The following is a 22,480-nucleotide window of genomic DNA, read 5'->3' as shown; positions in this document are numbered from 1 at the left end:
ATCTGCCCTCACACCATATCCATCTCAGGAGATTTCTCCTTTTTGCCCCCACATGAGAGTCCAAAACATTGGACTAGTTGATACAACAGATGGTACATTCTGGACATACGATAGAGGTTGTTTATAAACCACCTGCCTGCCCACACTAAAAAGAACATCATCTTTATTTCAGGGAGCTACAACAGAACATTCTCATCATCCCCAAGGCCAAAACAAAAAGAAAACTGGACAATGGAGGCCTATTTAAAGTTAAGGGTTGTTGAACAAGGTTCTGGAAAAAAAAGTAAATTTGTGTAGTAACAATTCAGGAAGTCTTGATACTTCAGTAAGATTACCTGACCACCTTGGAACTTCAGGCTGCATATTTTCACATACCCCATACAGCAGATACACAGATAGTACCTTGAATTTTCAGAGGTGGAGCAGGATTATCAATTCAAGACACTTCCTTTCGGCCTCAAATCAGCTTCCTGGATTTTCACCAAATACCTTGCTTCCTTCCACAGATTACATGGTCACTAAGTTTACCCATACTTGAAGGACTGACTCGTCAAGGCTTGTAAAGGAACACAAGAATAGAGGTTAGCAGTCATTGCCATGCTCCTGGTAGAATGGTGCCTTCATTCTTCCCTAGAGTGGACACGTTGCTCTGCTGTGGCACATGGTGATAGAGACTGGCAGCTGATGTGCTGTGCCCTGTTTGGCGAGGGGTCGGCCTCTTCCTGGTCCTTCAAAAGACACAAATACTTGGTCAGATGAATGCACATCTTGTCTTTGTAAAATCTAATACACTTGCATACATCCTGCAAGTGCAAGCCTTTTTGGCTGATTGTGGAATTTGGGTAAAATGAGCATAGGACGTCAGGCTCAGTTAGTAGAAACATCTCCCATGCAAGTAACTGGAAAAGCAGTGACACTTTCATGAAGCACTATTGCCGGGAAGCCAATGTAGCAGCTGACTAAGCAGTGGGGCAGGCAGTTCTTCTCAACCTATTCCCGTAAAGATGAGGCTGCTTCCTGTTTTATTCTGTTGCATACTGCTTACTATCCTGATTCAAGCATGTGAATGCATAACTGATAGAATGCAGGAGAAGAAATTGGTTACTTGCCTGTAACTCCAGTTCTTCAGGGTTGGTATCTATCATAGATTCTCATGATACCATCTTTTCTCCCCTGGACAGAGGCACATTTACATATACATACAGAGTATATGAAATGGGTTTATTAGTTGAATGGGGTAGGTAACCACCTCAAGTAATAATCACAATCGTTTACGGGGTGATTTCTTATTGTTACTAAATCAATTTGAGCTCATCCTCCTGGTATCTGGAGCACAGAGCTGACGGGCTTATCTTAGAGGCAGTATGTAAATTATTTATGTAAAGTATGTATGCAGTACTAAAACAGCAAATCATTCAAAATGCAATTAGAAAAAGGGATCATAATTTTTTTAACCGCATATACCTCAAAATTACAAAACTTCCAAAAGGGGAACCCGAAATACATATTTTTAATGTTTTAAATATAAATAGGTCAAATGGCCACTGATCGTCATGGACAGGACCTAGGTGCACTTTGATCGGGACTGCAGTGTAGCGTGGGTCAGATACACTAACCATATTCCTCCTGGTAAAAAAAATGAACTTCTGACTATAGTCCTTTAAGCCCAATCCACCACAGGAGTATACTTCTAAAGGCCCCATGACCTCTCTTAGAGACTGACTGGGCGGCAGATCTAGTTGCTACTGTTCAGCTGGGCAGTTGCAGGAAAAAGCCTCTTGTAGCTTGTTGTGTTCCTGTACCACTTCTTTTCCCTGTGTACAATAGAGAGAGGAAGTCCTGTCCTCCAGGGCTCTTCTCAGTTTGAAGACAGCAGGTTCAGTCTCTTCTGGTCTTCCTCAGGTCCAGGAGTGTTCTGGTGTGGGTGCCTGGATGTGCCACATTTATGCCTGGCATGAGCTAGTGGGTGGGAATGACCCCTGTGTTATGCCCTTCCCAATGGGATGAAGGTTTCCAGCACTAACCCTACCCACTCTGGGCATGTTCTAAACTTGGGCTCAGACATCTTGGTGGGGGGTGGATATGTGTGTGTGTGTGTGTGTGTGTGTGTGTGTGTATGTGGTGTACTATAGTAATCCTGGTTTCCTCCCACATCTAACACTAAGATCCAGGTTTAGGCAGTCCCTGTATGCCCAGCAAACAAAGACACAGAGACAAGTCTGGTCACAGCAGTGCTGAGTTTTAGCATCCAGACCGGCGATGCACATAGTGTTTGACATTCTGCTTCCCTCCTTTAAAGTGTGCCCCAAATATTATATGTAAACCCAGTAGACCTGTGAAACAGGATGTGACACTGAAATGGCAAAGAAGTCCCGCTTTGTCTGGCATTTGTCTGGCTGTTAGGACAGAAGAAGTGCACTGCTCCAGTGTCTGCTAACATTTGCCTGTGTGGAATGCGCCAGTAGGGAACTGGGATCTTTGTTACAGTAACCCAACCAGCACCACTACTTTTTGCCTGGTATTTGATGCAACTTTGACTGAAGTGCAGTGGGACCCTGCCAACCAGGTCCCCAGTGCCAGTGTTCTTTTCCCCAAAACTGTAAAATAGACAAAACCTTTAGCACCCTTTTTAAGTCCCTAGTAATAGTGTCCCTGGTACCTAGGGCCTGAGGTGCTAAATAAGGTCGCTAAGGACTGCAGCACGAATTGTGCCACCCACAGGTACCCCTCACCAAGCACATGACAGGCTCCGTGTCTTGGCGCAGACAAACTTGAAAACACAACATGGCACCCAGCCTTTGTGCCATGTCCCCTAACGCTGCATGCAATAAATGTAAGTCACCGCTACAGCAGGCCTTAAAGCCCTAAGGCAGGGTGCATTATATTACATGTTAGGGCATATCTCCCAGAGCAGATATGCCCCTGCTATGTCTTTGTCAATTCTTCGCTTCCCTAACTGTCCAGAGCCCACTTGGCATCTGGACAGGAGGGGAAATTAGCTATTAAGATAGTTGTGCCACTTCCAGGATAGTACCACCCCTAAGGTGGGCTAAGCCGAGGTGAACACGATTTTTCAGAGGTAGCCATCTTTGAGATGGCATGCCTAGGAATTCCAGACAGGATTATACCCACTTCCCACACAGTGGCCATATAGGGCGATATTGACCCCAAGGGTCAGTAGCCCATTGGTTACTACCCTGGACACCCCTAAATTCAGTATTTAGGGGAACTCCTGGCACCAGAGAAGCAGATCCTGAAAATCTAAAAAGACCAAGTACACCGAAAAGCTGCAAAAGCAGAAGATAAGAAAAGAAGCAACTGACCTGGTACCAACCCCGCCTGCCTGCATCCCTTGTCGAAAATCCACACCAAAGTCGACTTGTCCAGCAACTGTGACTCCAGAAACTTGGGAAGACTGTCTGCCTTCGAAAAAGACTTAAGATCTCCCATGAACAGCCGACGTGTTCTCCATCAAACACCAAAAGATGGGACTCCCCATCTACTGCGACTTCTCCGGTAAGGAAAACCCGACACCTGAAGACACTTCTGCACCCGAGCCGTGGAGAAGAGTACCAAAGGTGTCTACCTGTTCCTGAGTATCGTGAGGATTTAGCCCTGTTGTTTTAGCCCGACTGGCCCCCTGGCCAGAGCCTTCAGCCTCTTTCCACAGTGATCGATCTCCATTGAAACACATTGGACACCCGATGCTGTTTTGCACCTGTGGGAAAGTGCCCCTTTTGGCATGCCTGCCACTAAAAGACAAGTTTCTGACTACATGGGGTGAGAGCCTTTGTTTTCTCTGGAGGCCTTTCCCCTGCAGGAATTGCAACACTTGGTGGTGAGCCTCAAAGGCTCAGGCCTCTTGTTACAGTGCCCCAGGGCACTCCAGGTAGTAGAGATGCCCTCCACCCCCCCAGACGAAACCCCACTGTTGGCTGCAAGTCTGGCAGGAAAATTAGGTAAAACACCCTAAGGTGTCCAGAACTGAGGTGACCCCCTCCTTGCAAAATCCTCCATCTTGGTTTGGAGGGCAGGGACCAGTAGGGTTAGGTCTGTGTCCCCCTCCCCAAAGGGAGTGGACACAGGAAGGATGTAGCCACCCTCAAGGACAGTAGCCATTGGCCTCTGACCCCTGTAATCCCCTAAATCGCAGTACATCAGATTCCTGGTGACATCACAAGAAGAAAGAAGCACAGCTAAACTGAACACCAGCAGAGAAGACTGAAGACGCAACCTGACTTGGCCACAGCCCTACCGGGCCTGTCTTCCACTTCAAAAGCCCTGAAAAAAGAAAGTGACACACCCTGCAGGTCCAGCGACCTCTGAAAAGCCCCCAGAGGACTGCTTGCATCACAGAGGACCAAGAATGCCTGTGGACAGCATCCCTGTCCAAGAAGAAACTCCATCTAAGGACTCCACAGCTGCCTTGGATCCGCGAGTCCTGTCCACTCTGCACCCGGCCTGTGTCCAGGCAGCCCAACTGACTAGAGCTGGTCCCGAAGCAATTCTGAGCAAGTGCCCACCCTAGGTTGACCCCACCTGTCCAACACGACCACGCCTGCAGCCTGAATTCGGAGGACTCCCCTGACTGCGACAGAACCAGTCGAAGATACCCGTCGGCAAAAGGTACTCTGCACCCGCAGCCCCCTGGCCTTAGGGAATACGAACTCCGGTGCAGCAACGGCCAGCAGGCGGCCTTCCTTGTCCAGCCCGTGGTTTTCCGGAACAAACACCCCCCCTCCCCCCAAGAACCAGCCTGCAGCATCTACGTGACCCCCAAAGCCCCCCTCTAGGAAAGCATTGGGAGCCCGAAGCTGTGTTTGCACCCTGTCCCCGGCTGCCCCTGCGCTGCTGACAGTGTGTGTTTGGTGCTGACCTGTGGTGCCCCCTGTTGCTCCTCTAAACCCCCCAGGACTACCTTCCAAAGTCGTGGGTACTTACCTGCAGGCAGACCTGTATCTGAGTGTCCCCAGTCTCCATGGGAGCCCATGTTAAATTTGCCTTCTCTTGACCTCAGCTGGCCCCATGTTGCTGATGGTGGGTGTTTGGGGTTAACTTGAACCTCGACCAGTGGACTTCTTAACCCCCTGAGACTGGAACTGTAAGTTGTGTACTTACCTTGAAACTGTGCTAACATTTATTCCCCCAGGAGCTATAACTGAAAATTGCACTGTCAGCTTTTAAAACAGAATATTGCCATTTATTCGAAAACTGTATAACTTGTCAATTCTAACCAAAGTGGTATCAATACATATGTTGGGTACTAACTTAATCATGTACTTACCTGCAACTTGAATCTTGTGATTCTAGAAATAAACTGTGAACACAAAGTATTGGGGGAGTGGGGGAGGACACAGAACCTGATCAACCTGTGGTAGATCCACTCTTTTCCATGATCCAGTCTAATGAAACATGGTTGTGAAAACCATATATTTAGGACCTATCTTAAGGGGTTCCTCCTTACGGAATAGATGGTGTCACACACATTATAGAGTCATGCTTCATCACTTGGCCTCCTACCCCTACCCAGGAAGGGCAATACTACCTGGACAGACTCAGCCTTGTGATTAAATGAACGCAGAGGGAGTGCTTAAGTGATATTTGCTGGATAATATCGGGTTCCAGTTGTTTGAATAAAATTACCTTACAGATCATAAGTGTGGATCACACCTTTTAATAGTGGTGTCTGCTGGTAAATTAAAAACAAAGTAGAGATGTTTTTGAGTATAATGACTCATTGCGTCGCACTAATCTTGATGGCCAACATGTTTCTGCCCACACATGAAGCCATTACTGGTCTGCGGCATTCATCAAGGCCTGAGATCCCTAGTAAGTTTAATGTGAAGATAAAACTATCCTGGCTTAACGGTAGAAGGCTCATATACAACGCACTCAAAGCCTACTTGAGTATTTACTCAGATCTGGAGGACTCTAAACTTTAAGGACACCTAGCCCCTAGTCTGGGGTGGGGATGATACCCCTTGTAGTCACACGTTCGTCAAAGGGAGCAGTCATCTGGAACTCCTTTTCAGGCCTCCGCCCAGCCGCTTGTCAAATGTCGTACCTGCAACAAGAAACTTGTGGTTCTAGAAATAAACTAACAAAATATATATTTACTATATAAAAACCATTGGCCTGGAGTTAGTCATTGAGTGTGTGCTTCCTTTATTGTCTGTGTGTGTACAACAAATGTTTTGCACTACCCTCTGATAAGCCTAACTGCTCGACAACACTACCAAAAAAGAGAGCTAAATATTATCTTGTTTAGCCTCTATTAAGCCTCTGGGGATCCCCTTGTCTCTGTGTACACTATATCTCACTTTGTTATAGTATATACAGAGCCAACTACCTACGTTGGTGGATCAGTGGTGGGGTCTACAACTTTGCATTTACTGGAATACTCAGCCAATACATGATCACACGACTAAATTCCAAAATTGCCTATAGTAACTGATTTTGTAATTTGGCAAATGTTTGTAATTTTTTTTTTTTTTTTTTAAAGTCCTCCTAGGGACTTGGTTAAGTCCCCTTTAGCATTTCTTTTTGAGAGTTAAAAGTTACTATAGCTAGGGGTAAGTAATGAGAAGTATGTCTTAGTTCCTAAAAGTAATCCCCAACTTTATTAACATAATGAATAGCTCAGAGGACATGGCGATCGAACTCAACCTCACCCCTTGCTTCCATCTTGGGATGAGAGAGCTAAGGAACCTCTGTAGCCTCAAAAAAATCAAAACTGGTTCCAACCCTACCAAGATTAAGCTCCAGAAGCTCATGGCAAAGTATGCAAAGGAACAACCCGCTGAGAAGGAAGACCTCCCCTCAGATGGGGAAGAAGTTAGGGATCACGAGGATGAACTCCCCCCCTCCTAACCTAACTAGGGAGGACATGTTTCAGTCACCTCTTACTCAAGGATAGTACTCACAGGATCTGGGTCACCCATGGGCGAGCCCAGTTCCTCTAGGAACATTGAGGGCAGCCTCAATGTAGAGGACCTCCTTTTAGCAAAGATGGCTAACAGCTCCTGGCTATGGAGAGAGAGAGAGAGATCAGAAATGGTTTCAACACCCATTAATGGTGATAGCAACATGAGAACGAGGGACAGAGAGTATTCTGACACCCCTGAAATCCCCAAAGGGATTGTCCCCTGGTATGAGAATGGTGATGACATCGCCAAGTGGTTCTCAGCCTTTGAGAGGGCTTGTGGGACCAGCAGGTTAAAAGAAAAGGCTCATTTGGGAGCTTTCCTTTGGGAACTGTTCACTGATAAGTGAGGGGATAGGCTCCTCACACTCACTGATGCAGATGCTGAATCCTAAGACTACATGAAGGCTACCCTGATTGAGGGCTTTGGATTCACCACTGTGGAGTATAGAATTAGGTTTGGGGGGCTTACAAAACCTCGAGCCAGTCCTGGGTTGATTTTGTAGACTACTCATTGAAAACACTGGATGGTTGGGTAACTGGAAATGAAGTGCATGGCTATATTCGGCTTTATAACTGGAAAGAACACATTTTAAGTTACTGCTTTGGTGACAAATTGCATCAATATCTGGTAGGCCTAAGTCCAATTTCTCCCCAGATTGACAGTATGGCCTTTCTTCCAAAATAGCTAGAGTCATTCTCCAAGATGGTGGCAACCAAATGGAATTCACAGTATAGTGTTTCTAGGATACTAGATTATCTATGTTGGTGCCTCTTGCTTGTCCTCTATTCACTGGACCAATGTTTATGCAAATATACATACCCAGGTCCCTGTGGGCATACTGGGTTGGTTCATGTTTTTAAATATATGCTGCTACCAACATTTCAGGACGTTTTAATCATGAAGGTGGCAAGGTGTTCCACCCGAACCAAAAACACTCTGGCAGTATGGCTCCAGAGGACTTAGAATTTTGACATCTCAATTTTGTCCAAAAGAACCATGGATGTACTCAAACAAGCAAGAAGATCAACAACACGCATACGTTACTCCAAAAAATGGAGCAGGTTTATAAAATTGTGCCCAAAGCAAAAGAACTCTCAGATACTTCACCCACCTACTGGGTAAAGGGGTCTCCTACTCCACACAGAAGACCCACCTGGCAGCCATTGTAGCACAAGAGGTGTGATAGGAAGGAGCTTTTTCCAAACACCAGTGTTTAAAAGGTTCCTAGAGGGAGCAGAAAGATTAATGGTGCCCAGAGTGCCACCCGCACCCACTTGAAATCACAATCTGCGACTCACACAACTAATGAAACCATGCTTTGAATCCATGCATAGAGCAGCAATGAAATACATCACCTTAGGCACGGCTTCCTAGTAGCCATGACATCACTATGCAGGGTTAACAGGCAGAAATCATACATCCAAACACCCAAGGGCCCGATAGTAATGAGACCTGATCCTAACTTAATGCCCATGGTAGTATCACACTTTCATGTCAACCAAGCAGAACACCTCCCGGGGTTTTCCCAGCACTCGGAGTCACAGGCACGGTGCGCTTTCCACAAGCTGGGTGTCAGAATGGCTGTGATGTACTGCATGTAGGAAAGAAAACCGTTAATGAAGACCAACAAGTACTTCATCTCATTCACCCCATCAATTAACGAGTCACCAACCTAGCAAGGTGCATAGTCCAGACAAATGTCCGAAAGCAGCAGGTGTAATGCTAGAGGAAAGACCCAGAGTGCACGCCACAAAAAAAAGGGGGGACAACACTGGACTTCATAGCTAGTGTTCCAAACAACATTTGCAAGGCTGCTACATGGTCCTCAGTCCGCATCTTTGCCAAACGTTGCTGTGTTAGCATCCACCTGAGCAAAGAAGCACAAGTGGACAGAGAACGGAATCACCTGTTTGAAAATATGAACTCATTCCCTCCCTAATCTCCTACAAGAAAACACCCATGCATAATTTATTCACAACATGTGACTTCAGAAAGATTCACGCTTCAAAATGAACAGTTTGCAACTTGATGACTTTCTGGATTCACAAGTGAGCCTCTAACCTCTGCTGGAAAACTAGTGTGGAAACTTTGCAACTGGGAGGCCAAAACAGCAAGACAAAGGAAGCAACAGACATCATGGTGCCAGACAGAGAATCTGAAGATGGCGACCACGCGAAGGAGATTTCTGGTCGTGTATCTGATGTCATCGAGGAGGGACAGAACACCAAATGGTCGACTGCGACACCCTCTCAAAAAAAAAAAAAGAGCGGAAAAAAAGAGAATTCGGGATCCAACCATAAGATAGTTTAATAATGCACAAAACGTGAATACAGAAAGTGTTAGCGCTTCAAAACTACTCTTACAGGTAAGTAACCTTTGTTTTTGTGTATGCATAATAACAAATCCGATACGTATTATGACATGTCTGTTAATTTAGCTATGTCATCTATCGAAATCTAGCTACTTTACAATGGAATATTGATGTATAATGATTAATCTTGAGTAAATTATTATGAAATGCACTGCACTGTATGCATATTGTTACTTTTTGAGTATATGATCAATAAAGAAAACCATGCCTAATTGCAAAGCACCTAAAATTATTGTAATGAGATTACCAATTGTCATTTTCATTATGTCAGCCTTTCCTAGGCTTTATGTTCTAAAATATGTGCTTTAAAAGTTTCCCACTATTTGCTCTGTTTTACTCTACTTGCTCATTCTAATATTTATTTATCCTGTCTGAATTCATCCTGTTCCCATTGTACCTAATCCCCTCCTTTCTCACTCTAGTCTGTCTTGACCGCCCTTGTTTTGTCTGTGCTACTTCTTCTGAGGCCCGAGGGCTCTTGGCTGGCCTGTCGCCTCTTCTCTTGCATGTCTTTGTCACATAATTGCCCTTGGAAAATGGGAGGTTTATGAACTTCCCAGCTAAGTCCCTTTTCTGTTTCGGTTGTCTGCTCTTTTACAATATTGCAGTCTTTCTGTTTTTTTTTTTTTCCATAGATCGACAATAGCTATAATATAGATTTTGGATTTGTTAACTGTATTTCTTTGTTTTTAATTGTAATGCATAATCTTTGTTCTTTATGTAATGATTAGCCTAGTTTGTTTGTGAAGGTAATTAATTCAGCTTTTTTTTTTTTTTTTTTTTACTTCTATTCTAGCCTTACCTGAACCTATTCTTCCATCTCTTCAAAGAAAATACCCTGTAAGTGTCCTTTGAATGTTGGATTAATACTCAGGTTTAAACTGAAAGTAGAACTTGGGCGATGCATGAGATGGCAGACTACAACACCCATAAGCATGATCCCACAAGTAAAAATGTTGCTACCTTTTTTTTTTGTTGCAATAACACAATCTACGGTCCTTACAGTTTTATACAGTAGTGTGTAGAGGTGTCAAAATACATAGTGGTATACTAGGAGGCGCCACAACATCCAATAAATTGATACCTTTGACCCATCAGTCCAACCACTCATCCTATCAGCTACATATTCCTCCCAGTCCTCAACACTAATGCATCATGCTGTCTCTTCCTTTCACCTGGTAAGTCCATAGCGGGCCCTATATATGCCTGGGGAGGGAGGCACTGGGCACTAGTGAGGTATACATCTCCGATAGTTGATCACATAGCATTAATCTTTGAGCCATTCCTCAGTGGGGGCGGGGGTGGGTTTGGCCAGGTGTGCTCCTGCTCATCAGTGCTGCAATCTCCACCAATTTTCTCTGTCTTCTGAATGTTTGTTACGTAGCACAAGAGGACTATGAATGGTGTAAAGTCCACGCTGCTATCAAGTTGTTCACTGCCTCCCTGTTCTGGACCAGAATGACTACTGGGAACAGTACCACACTAAATGTACAAACCACGTCCCTGGGTGATGCACATTCCCAGCAGCTCAAACTTTCAGCGATGCTATATTAAACCATACTTACAGGGAGTGCAGAATTATTAGGCAAGTTGTATTTTTGAGGATTAATTTTATTATTGAACAACAACCATGTTCTCAATGAACCCAAAAAACTCATTAATATCAAAGCTGAATATTTTTGGAAGTAGTTTTTAGTTTGTTTTTAGTTTTAGCTATGTTAGGGGGATATCTGTGTGTGCAGGTGACTATTACTGTGCATAATTATTAGGCATCTTAACAAAAAAAAATATATACCCATTTCAATTATTTATTATTACCAGTGAAACCAATATAACATCTCAACATTCACAAATATACATTTCTGACATTCAAAAACAAAACAAAAACAAATCAGTGACCAATATAGCCACGTTTCTTTGCAAGGACACTCAAAAGCCTGCCATCCATGGATTCTGTCAGTGTATTGATCTGTTCACCATCAACATTGCGTGCAGCAGCAACCACAGCCTCCCAGACACTGTTCAGAGAGGTGTACTGTTTTTCCTCCTTGTAAATCTCACATTTGATGATGGACCACAGGTTCTCAATGGGGTTCAGATCAGGTGAACAAGGAGGCCATGTCATTAGATTTCCTTCTTTTATACCCTTTCTTGCCAGCCACGCTGTGGAGTACTTGGACGCGTGTGATGGAGCATTGTCCTGCATGAAAATCATGTTTTTCTTGAAGGATGCAGACTTCTTCCTGTACCACTGCTTGAAGAAGGTGTCTTCCAGGAACTGGCAGTAGGACTGGGAGTTGACCTTGACTCCATCCTCAACCCGAAAAGGCCCCACAAGCTCATCTTTGATGATACCAGCCCAAACCAGTACTCCACCTCCACCTTGCTGGCGTCTGAGTCGGACTGGAGCTCTCTGCCCTTTACCAATCCAGCCACGGGCCCATCCATCTGGCCCATCAAGACTCACTCTCATTTCATCAGTCCATAAAACCTTAGAAAAATCAGTCTTGAGATATTTCTTGGCCCAGTCTTGACGTTTCAGCTTGTGTGTCTTGTTCAGTGGTGGTCGTCTTTCAGCCTTTCTTACCTTGGCCATGTCTCTGAGTATTGCACACCTTGTGCTTTTGGGCACTCCAGTGATGTTGCAGCTCTGAAATATGGCCAACCTGGTGGCAAGTGGCATCGTGGCAGCTGCACGCTTGACTTTTCTCAGTTCATGGGCAGTTATTTTGCGCCTTGGTTTTTCCACACGCTTCTTGCGACCCTGTTGACTATTTTGAATGAAACGCTTGATTGTTCGATGATCACGCTTCAGAAGCTTTGCAATTTTAAGAGTGCTGCATCCCTCTGCAAGATATCTCACTATTTTTGACTTTTCTGAGCCTGTCAAGTCCTTCTTTTGACCCATTTTGCCAAAGGAAAGGAAGTTGCCTAATAATTATGCACACCTGATATAGGGTGTTGATGTCATTAGACCACACCCCTTCTCATTACAGAGATGCACATCACCTAATATGCTTAATTGGTAGTAGGCTTTCGAGCCTATACAGCTTGGAGTAAGACAACATGCATAAAGAGGATGATGTGGTCAAAATACTCTTTTGCCTAATAATTCTGCACTCCCTGTACTGTAGTGTAATCTGGCTTATGTATGTATTTAAAGTGTATTAATCTCTACTTCACATTAGAGTAGACCTCTTTTGTTTGCTGGCAACACTAGGCCTGTTAAGCTTATAAAATATCATAGCTCTAACCCTGGGACCAGTCGGCTCTACTGCACATCGTCCACTACAATTTCTGACAATCTAGCATTGTATATTGTGATCATAAGGTGGGATGCAGGTTGTCATTATTAAAGTAAGTAGCTTCCACTCTGGTTCACACGGCATCAAGGGTAACAGGCCCCCAACCATGTTGAATAGTTTATGATATGTCAGCACATCTGCACCAGTGCTAATCTCGCCCCACAGATAAGCCTGATATGTTTTGAAATTCTTATCTATGAATAGATTTTCCTTTATGCGCATCTTAAGATTATGTAGTTGCTTTATTACCCCTGGCTCTCAAGTAGATTCTAGTCTGGGTTATTAACTAGTGACATATTGGGGGAGTATAGCTGTTACCTCGCATATCAATGCCAGCTTTTCCAAGCCCACCCTATGCATTCTACAGTGTATATTTTTCTGTTAGATGTTAGGGGCTTTTTCATCAGAACAGTGTTTAAAGCGATAAGATCCACCTTTTTTCCAGGTTGTAATGGGGTGCATGTTTACTATTATAGAGCCATTGATGACCTAACTGCATCTGTGTGATCAAGTATTAGACTTCAAAGTTAGGGGCAGCCAATCCCTCTACCTTATGTGTACCAGCCCAGTCTAGCTTTATCTTGAGTATTCTGAGCTGCTTGTGCTTTGGTCAGTGGGAAGGGGAGGTTTTGGACAAAATATAGTAATTTTGATAGCAGTAGCACCTTCATAGGCGCCATTCTCCATGCCACTGACATGGGGAGCTTAATCCATTTCTCTATCAATGATAACATAATGTTCGGTGGCATATGTGTCTGTATATACACATGCTTTGCAAAAGTCCACTATCTAGTGTTGGACTCGGAGTGTTGCAAGTTGTTTTTGTTCGAAGAATCTTTTCAAATCACAAGATCGAGTGACTCCTCCTCTCGTTGATACTGTGCATGAGCATCAAGTCCTTTGTTATGATTTTTTTTGTCTCAGCTTTCGTGTTTGAATGTTTTTTCCTCTTGCTCCGTTATTCCTCGGCTCGGTCTATTCTGGATTCTTCTCTTCTGTCTTTCTGTCAATATCGGCATTGTATTTCAATCACATTTTCACAATCTAACACACTCGACCCGAATTTCTGCGTCGGGGTCGGTTTACCACCCTTCGGGGTGCTAAAGCTTTTCTCTGGCCTACTTCTCCACCTGGTGTTGTAATATGTAGGGCTGATGGAATGGACTTCATTTCGGTTTTGCCCTCCATGCCATTCCAAATTCTCCCACACCAACCAGCACCTGCTATGTAACTTGTGCTTGTCCCCAGAACATAGAGGAGAACTGCGACGCCTTTCGGTCTCTTCGATCAAAAAAGACTCTCTGGGACCAAAGAGCACATCGGTTGGAGATGGTGTCAAAAACACCGGACGACACTCCAGATATTTTTGGAGAAGAAGCACAGGAGGAGATCAAACATGAGGTGGCCCTTTCCATCAAAGATTTGGAGTCCAGTGTTGAATCTGACATTGAAAGTCTGCCACTCACCTCAGCACAAGCAGGGAGTACATCGGCCCGACCTCCCATACAAAGACCAATACAAAAATCCATACAAGCAGGTCATCGGTCCACCACTGCCTTCCAGCCATGGTCGAATCCGAAAGTTACATTTGGATGCCCCGCCTTCTGGCTCGGCCAAGATCAAGCTGTCTTTGGCATTGACCTTCGGTTCGACAGCATCCCACATAGGCTTGGGATCGAGTCGCCCCTTTGAGCCAAATGTTTCAGCTCTGAAAAAGAAATCTTCCACATCAACTTCAGAGCTGACATCTCCCACTCGACATAAGGCTTAAACTCCGAAAATGTTAGAACCGAAGATGCCGTATTCCAAAGATTCCACTCATTCCTTGAAGGCAGCTTTATCAGTGGAGCCAATTCTTGAAATTATGGACGCTTGTCAGAACCAGCTCCACATATTAAAGGGAACAGGGAAAGTAATTGCTTTGGACACTGATCCTCCGCCTAAAAAGGTCTCCAAGGATAAGGCCCCAGTGCAACCTCAGCTTTCACCACACTCTCCTACACTTCCTCTTCCACAATCTCCTCCACCTATTGTTGAGCCACAATTTTCTCCACAGGGCTCACCAGCTCAGGGAGATGGTTTAGGCGAAATTCCACATGATTTTGACCCATGGGATCCATATGATGCAGATCCCATAATACCCAATGACACTCACTTGTAACTGGCACGCCCTTCACCTCCAAAGATGCAACGTCGTATCAACAGGTTATTGCACGAGCAACTGCATACCATGACATGCAAATGCATACTGACCCTATTGAAGAGGATTTCCTCGTTTATACATTTACAACCACACACAAAGAAAGTCAATTCTTGCCCATGTTGCCAGGTATGCTTAGACATGCCACAGATATTTTTAAAGAACCTGTTTGGTCCAGAGCTATTACCACACAAGTTGACAAAAACTAGAAGGCAGCACCCTCCAATCCTATATTTCTTAGATCACAAATAGCTCCTGACTATAGAAATGTGCTAATAGCCAGTCAATAGGAGATGCTCCTCCCCACTAATAAGAGAGCAAAAAACTTGATGCAGCAGGAAAATGAGTGGCTGCACAAGCTGCCAATCATTGGCGTATTGCCAATTCACAGGCACTTTTGGCAAGATATAACAGGGCCCACTGGGAGGAGATGGAGGCTCTTCTGCAGTACCTCCCAGAGGAACATCGGAAAAGGGGACTGGAAATAGTTTCAGAAGGCTAAACAATTTCTAATAACTCGGTTAGGTGTGCCACTGATGAAACTGATACTGCAGCACGTGGTATTAATACCAGTCTAATTATAAGGAGGCATGCTTGTCTCAGATGCTCTGGCTTCAAGACAGAAAAGCAACAGGCAGTTCTCAAAATGCCTTTTGACAGAGAACACTTGTTTGGACCGGAGGTTGACACCACCATAGAAAAGCTTAAAAAGGATTCTGATACAGCAAAAACTATGGGGGCCTTACTTAACACCCCACGTAGGAGTAATTTTCACAGGCCACTGTTTAGGAGAGACTTCAAAACATCATCTACTGAGCCTTCCACCTACCAAATCAAACAAGGAACACACTTCTATAATAGAGGTTCCTTCAGAGGCTCCTACAGAGGTGCAAACAATAGAGGTAGAGGTAGGGCTTCCACCTCAAGAGGATCTGCCTTGAATACCAGCCTACACCTCTCCTGTAGGGGAAAGACTACTCTATTTCTATCCCCAATGGTTTAATATCATCACAGATCAATGGGTTCTATCAATTATCCAACATGGTTACTGTCTACCACTCATCTCCACTCCACCAAATATTCCCCCTCGCACTCACAAACTTTCACACACCCATCTTACTCTTTTAAAAGAAGAGGTACAATCCCGTCTACTCAAAAGGGCTATAGAGCCGGTTTCCCTAACACAGCAAGGGTTAGGAGTATATTCTTTATACTGCCTTATACCAAAAAAAGATGGGTAACTAAGACCAATTCTAGATTCTAGATCTCAGACCTCTCAATCTATACATTCTCTCAGAGCATTTCCTTACGGTCACGCTCCAAGATGTCATTCCCCTATAGCAAGGTGACTTCATGACAGCTTTAAATCTTAAAGATGCATACTTTCACATTCCCATTCATCCTGCACATCACAAATACCTCCGATTTGTCATTGCGGGAAAACACTATCAATTCAAGGTTTTACCATTCGGGCTAACAACCTCTCCCAGGGTATTCACAAAATGTCTAGCAGTAGTTGCTGCATTGCTCAGAAGACAACACATCCATGTCTTCACTCACCGTGATCCTTGTCGCTCCCACATGGGCACGTCAACCTTGGTTCACAGCAGTACTGGATCTGTCTGTAGTTCCTCAAGAAAACTCCCCAGCAGGCCAGACATTCTGAATCAAAGGCAAGGTCAAATCAGACTTCCAGACCCCAAAACACTCAATCTTGCAATATGGCTCCTGAAGTCTAAGAATTTGGTTATTTGAATCGCCCCTCAGAATGTATGGAAATTCTTAAGGAGACATGTAAACCTACAACTAGGCATTTGCAAAATGGAAACGTTTTGTCTGCTACTGTCAACCTAAACACATTGATCCACTCAAAGCCTCAGTTCAAGGCTTTAACTTCTACATTTACAAAAGGCAAATTTAGCATATTCATCCATTAGACTTCATTTGGCAGCTATAGCTGCTTACCTCCAAAATAGACAACATATCTCTTTATTCAGAATTCCAGTTATCAGAGCTTTCATGGAAGGCCTCAAGAGTCATTCTACCCAGGGTTTCTCCAGCCCCATCATGGAACCTTAATGTTGTCCTTGTTAGACGCATGGGTCCACCCTTTGAGGCTATGCATTCCTGTTCTTTGCAGTTTCTTTCATGGCAGGTGGCTTGTTTAGTAGCTACCACTTCTCTAAGACGTGTAAGTGAAATACAGGCTCTAACGTTGGAAGAACCATTCTTACAGTTACACAAAGATAGTTCTTAGGATAAACCCTAAATTCCTTCCAAAAGTAGTTTCACCAGTTCACATTAATCAATCAGTTGAGTTACCTGTCTTTTGTGCCACAGCCAGACTCAGTTGCAGAGAGAGCACCCCACACACTAGATGGTAAAAGGGCTCTTATGTATTACATTGATAGGGCTAAAAACTTTAGGAAATCTAAACACCTATTTGTAGCATTTTCTATGCCTCATAAAGTCAATCCAATTTCCAAAACTGGTATCAGATTGCGTTCAGGCAATGATGCATCGAATCTGCGTATTCAATTTAGGTGCGTTTATTAGTTCCATACACAGAAATGTTTTCTGAGGAATACAAGAAATACAAGGAGAGACAGCTGACATGTTTCACCTCCTTATGGTGTGTTCACCTGGGGCTTTTTCAAGACATTGCGTTGTTAATCAGAGAAAGTACATTTTTAAATGCAGATAGTCTGATTTGTGATGCAAAGGTCATAGGTTTAATCCTGTGATCGATTTCATGCCGTTCTTAGTGGGCGCCATGGTGAATTGGACCTTGGCTACTTGTTTTTGAAAGATACTTATGCTATGCATTGCTTCTGCCATCTAGAGTTGGGCTTGGTGTGTCCCAAGTTGTTTTTCTTCGAAGACGTATTTCGGAGTCACAGGATCGAGTGACCCCTCCTCTCGGTCATACTGCCCATGGGCATTGACTCCATTGTTAGATTGTTTTCTTTCTGCCGTCGGGTTCGGACGTGTTTCCTCTCACTCCGAAATTTCGAATCGGAAACTTTAGATAACTTTCTTTTACTGTCTGTATTGTTTCGATCGCGTTTCCACCCAGAGTCGAATCAATAGTACTGTTGAAAAACAAATTTTGCCCTTCTAGGCGCGTGCGCCCGACTCTGGCCTGTTCGGACCTACCACGTCGAAGCCTGGTGGATCAGACTCCATTTCGATTTTGTCCCCGATGCCACGCAAAATTTCCATACACAGACTAACACCTTGTAAGTAATCTGCTTCTCTCTCCCGATCACCGAGAAGAAGATTGTGAGGCCTGTTGATCGTTTTGATCTAAAAATACCCTGTGTGACTGGAGAGCCAGGATACTGGAAATTGCGTCGAAGAGTAGCGAGTATACCGACACCATGGAGGAAGAACAGGCGCAGACGACAGTTTCCATCCGAGACACCAACTCCGAAGAAGACTCGGAGGAAGATAGACTCGTCACTGCCGGTCAGCACGTGAGTACGACTGCCCCTACGCCCACTCCTAAAAAGTCCTCGAAGGCCTTGGGTGCAACACTGCCAGAGAGCCATGGTTCGACCCGCATGAAAATTCTCGTCGACCGACCTTCGGGTTCGGTGCTGAAAAAAGCCACAACCTCTGTCGATACCGGAGTCGAACAAGTCCACCAAAAGCTCAACTTCTGAAGCGAGCCGGCGTCCACACTCTTCAGAGTCAAATCCTCGATGTCCTGCCTCGGAGCCGAAACAACTGCGGGACTTTCGGGCCCGAAAAAAAAACTGCCATCTTCGGAGCCAAAAAAGTATTCTTATTCAGGAGAACAAGGACTTTCGAGCCATCTTAAGAAGAGCCCTAAATCATTTGATGAACAGTCCTCTAAATCATTGAAACCATCTGATTGTTTCTGAGGACACAAAGATCCAACCCATTCTTGAAATCATGGATGAGAGACAATCAAGGATCCATATCCATAAAGAGACTGGCAGAATAATTTCTGCACCTTCTCTACAGACCAAGAGAAAGTTGGCTTTTCAAGAACATTTAGACACTGCTCCACCACCAGCAAAGATTTTCAAACGGAAGGAGAAGCCATTACCTATGTATACTCCCCTCCCCCTCTCCCCCCCCCCCCCATTCACCACAACTTTCTTTTTAACCACTACCCACTAGCCCACCACCTTTGCCTTCACCAACTTATTCACAAACATATTCTCACGGTGATACGGTTGATCCTTGGAATCTGTATGATCCAGAATCTATACCTGCTAATGACCCGGATTTAGAACCCTTCCAAACCTTCCCCACCAGAAGACACTACTGCATTCATGCAGGTTATTTCTAGTGCAGCAGCGTACCATGGGGTGCTTATGCACAGTGAGCCTTTGGAAAAGGATTTTCTTTTTAATACCTTATCCTCCACGCACTCACAATACCAGTGCCTCCCAATGCTACCTGGCATGATTAAACATGTGGATGAGATATTCAGTGAGCCGGTTAAAGCTAGGGTTTTAACACCACACACTGACAAGAAATATAAGCCTGCACCTACAGACCCTTCTTACATTACCCACCAAGTACCTCCAGACTCGGTGGTTGTGAGTGCCACCAGAAAAAGGGCTAAGAGTCAGTCGTCTGGAGATGCCCCCTCCCCCTGACAGAGAGTAGGAAAATCGATGCTGCTGGCAAGAGGGTAGCTACACAAGGAGCTAACAAGTTGCGGATTGCAAACTCACAAGCCTTGCTAGCAAGGTATGATAGAGCCCACTGGGACGAGATGCAGGAACTGTTACAACACCTGCCAAAAGAGTTCAACAAATTGTTAAGGAGGGTCAGGCATAAGTAATAACCAAATACGGTCTGCCCTTGATGCTGCATTAACGGCAGCAAGAAGCGTGAATACTGCTGTCACCATATGCAGACACGCATGGCTACGTTCCTCTGGATTCAAGCCAGAAATACAGCAGGCAATACTGAATATGCCTTTCAATAAAAAAAACACCTGTTTGGTCCTGAAGTTGACACCACGATAGAAAAACTTAGGAAGGACTCAGACACTGCCAAAGCAATAGGAGCCTTATATACAACACCTTACAGAGGCTCCTTTCGTAGGCAGCAATTTAGAGGAGGATTCAAGTCACAAGCCACAGAGGCTTCTACCTCCCAGTCTAAACAAGGACAACAACAGCAGTACCAGAGAGGGGGATTTAGAGGTTCTTATAGAGGCCAACACTTTAGAGCCAGAGGCAAATTCCAGGCCTCAAAACAAGTCACTACCCCATCAAAACAGTGACTTATTAACCATCTCGCAACGCCACACATCTCCTGTGGGGGGCAGACTACAGCAATTCTACTCCCAATGGCAAAATATCACCACAGACCAATGGGTACTGTCAATTATCCGCAATGGTTATTACTTAGAATTGATTTCTACCCCTCCAAACGTTCCTCCACGTTATCACAGGTTGTCCCCAGAACACAATGTTCTATTACAACAAGAGGTACAATTGCTACTACTAAGACAGGCAATAGAATTGGTCCCATACTCTCAACGAGGAGCAGGTGTAGACTCACTATACTTCCTCATTCCCAAAAACGATGGCACTCTAAGATCCCTTCTAGACCTCAGACCACTAAATCTATATATCCTGTCAGAACACTTTCACATGGTAACTGCAGGACGTCATTCCACTACTACAAAAAACAAGATTACATGACAGCATTAGACCTCAAGGATGCGTATTTCCATATACCCATCCATCCAGCTCACAGAAAATACCTAAGGTTTGTGATAGCAGGAAAGCATTACCAATTCAAAGTTCTGCCATTCAGCATAATAACAGCTCCAAGAGTATTTTCAATATGTCTAGCGGTAGTAGCAGCAGCTTACCTAAGAAGACAGCACATAATACATGTCTTTCCTTATCCAGACAATTGGCTAATAAAATCAAGCAATTTTATACAATGTCAACAGCACACTCAATACACAATAGAAACACTACATACCTTAGGGTTCACTCTCAACTACCAAAAATCCCATCTTCAGCCAGCACAGGTACAGCCTTACCTAGGTGCTACTCTCAGTACACAAAAAGCCTTGGCCTATCCAAATACACAAAGGGTACAAGCTTTCCAAAATCTCATACCACAAATGCAGCCAATTCAACATTACACTGCAAGATTTATCATTAAACTATTGGGAATGATGGCATCCTGCATAGCAATAGTACCGCTTGCAAGACTTAACATGAGAACGCTAAAACAGTGCGTCTCACAGCAATGGTCTCAAGCACAGGGTCAATTGCAAGATCTAGTGTTGTTAGACCGCCAAACACACAGATCCCTTCTATGGTGGAATCTCAGCAATTTAATGAAGGATGCTGTCATTTTAAGACCCTGTGCCTCAGGCCACATTAACAGATGGATCCATGATAGGTTGGGGAGCTCATCTCAACAACCTTACCACTCAAGGGGAATGGGATTCAAAACAGCTAATTTATTACATAAACCATTTAGAATTATTAGCTGTGTTCCGTGCCCTAAAAGCGTTTCAACCACTTCTCAAACACAAGACTGTCTTGATAAAAACAGACAAAATGACCACATTGTATTACCTAAAGAAACAAGGCAGGAAACATTCATCACAACTGTCCATTCTAGCTTAAACAATATGGAAATGGGCATCTCATAACCACATTTATCTACTAGCAGAATATATCCCAGGAATACACAATCAGCTAACGGATCTCCTAAGCAGAACGCTTCAACAGATACACGAATGGGAGAATCACTCTCAGGTACTTCATCACTACTTTCAAAAGTGGGGGACACCACAAATAGACATATTTGCAACAAGCGAAAACGCAAAATGCCAAAACTTCGCATCCAGACACCCACACTCTCTGTCCAAGGGCAATGCTCTATGGATCAACTGGTCGGGGATATTTGCTTACGTTTTTCCCCCTCTCCCACTACTTCAATTTCTGGGCAACAAACTGCGTCACACCTCTCTTACCATGATACTCATTGCCCCCACGTGGGCAGAACAAAAATTTGTACACATCACTCCTAGACCTGTCAGTAGTACTTTACTACAAACTTCCAAACAGACCAGATTTGCTAACACAAAACAAAGGACACATCAGACACCCAAATCCCAGTGCCCTCAACTTAGCAATTTGGCTCCCGAAGTCATAGAATTTGGATACTTGTAACTTCCATCAGAATGCATGAAAGTTCTCAAACCAGCACGCAAGCCTACAACTAGGCAATGCTATGCTAACAAATGGAAACAATTTATTCATAATTGTCAATCTAAAAATACTGACCCACTTAAGCATCAATACAAGATATTGTATGGTACCTACTTCATTTACAAAAGTCAAATTTAGTTTTCTCATCTATTAAAATTCATCTTACTGAAGGACTTAAATGTATTATTCTACCTAGAACACCACCTGTTCCTGCTTGGAATTTGAATATTGTCCTAACAAGACTATGGGGGCCCCCTTTTGAACCCATGCATTCCTGTGAGATTAAATTTTTAACCTGGAAAGTTGCTTTCCTAGTAGCGGTTACTTCATTAAGAAGAGTTAATGAAATACAAGCATTCACTCTTGAGGAACCTTTTTTCCAAGTACACAAACATAAAGTTGTGCTTAGAACTAACCCAAAATTTCTGCCAAAGGTTGTATCACCCTTT

At 44.1% G+C, this 22,480-nt stretch overlaps 1 protein-coding gene across 1 annotated transcript in view; it reads left to right on the top strand.

The window, feature by feature from the left end:
* TENT2 (terminal nucleotidyltransferase 2) overlaps window positions 1-22,480 on the top strand; it is a 568,493-nt gene that overhangs the window by 274,165 nt on the left and 271,848 nt on the right. The window contains exon 10 of the mRNA XM_069223224.1: window positions 10,094-10,137. Within this exon, the coding sequence (XP_069079325.1) occupies window positions 10,094-10,137 (44 nt within the window). The remainder of the gene's footprint in view (window positions 1-10,093; window positions 10,138-22,480) is intronic.

This window comes from Pleurodeles waltl, chromosome 1_1, assembly GCF_031143425.1.
Source record: "Pleurodeles waltl isolate 20211129_DDA chromosome 1_1, aPleWal1.hap1.20221129, whole genome shotgun sequence".
Lineage (NCBI taxonomy): Eukaryota > Metazoa > Chordata > Amphibia > Caudata > Salamandridae > Pleurodeles > Pleurodeles waltl.
Note: the sequence above shows the minus strand (reverse complement) of the source record. Positions and strands in the feature narration are given on the sequence as shown.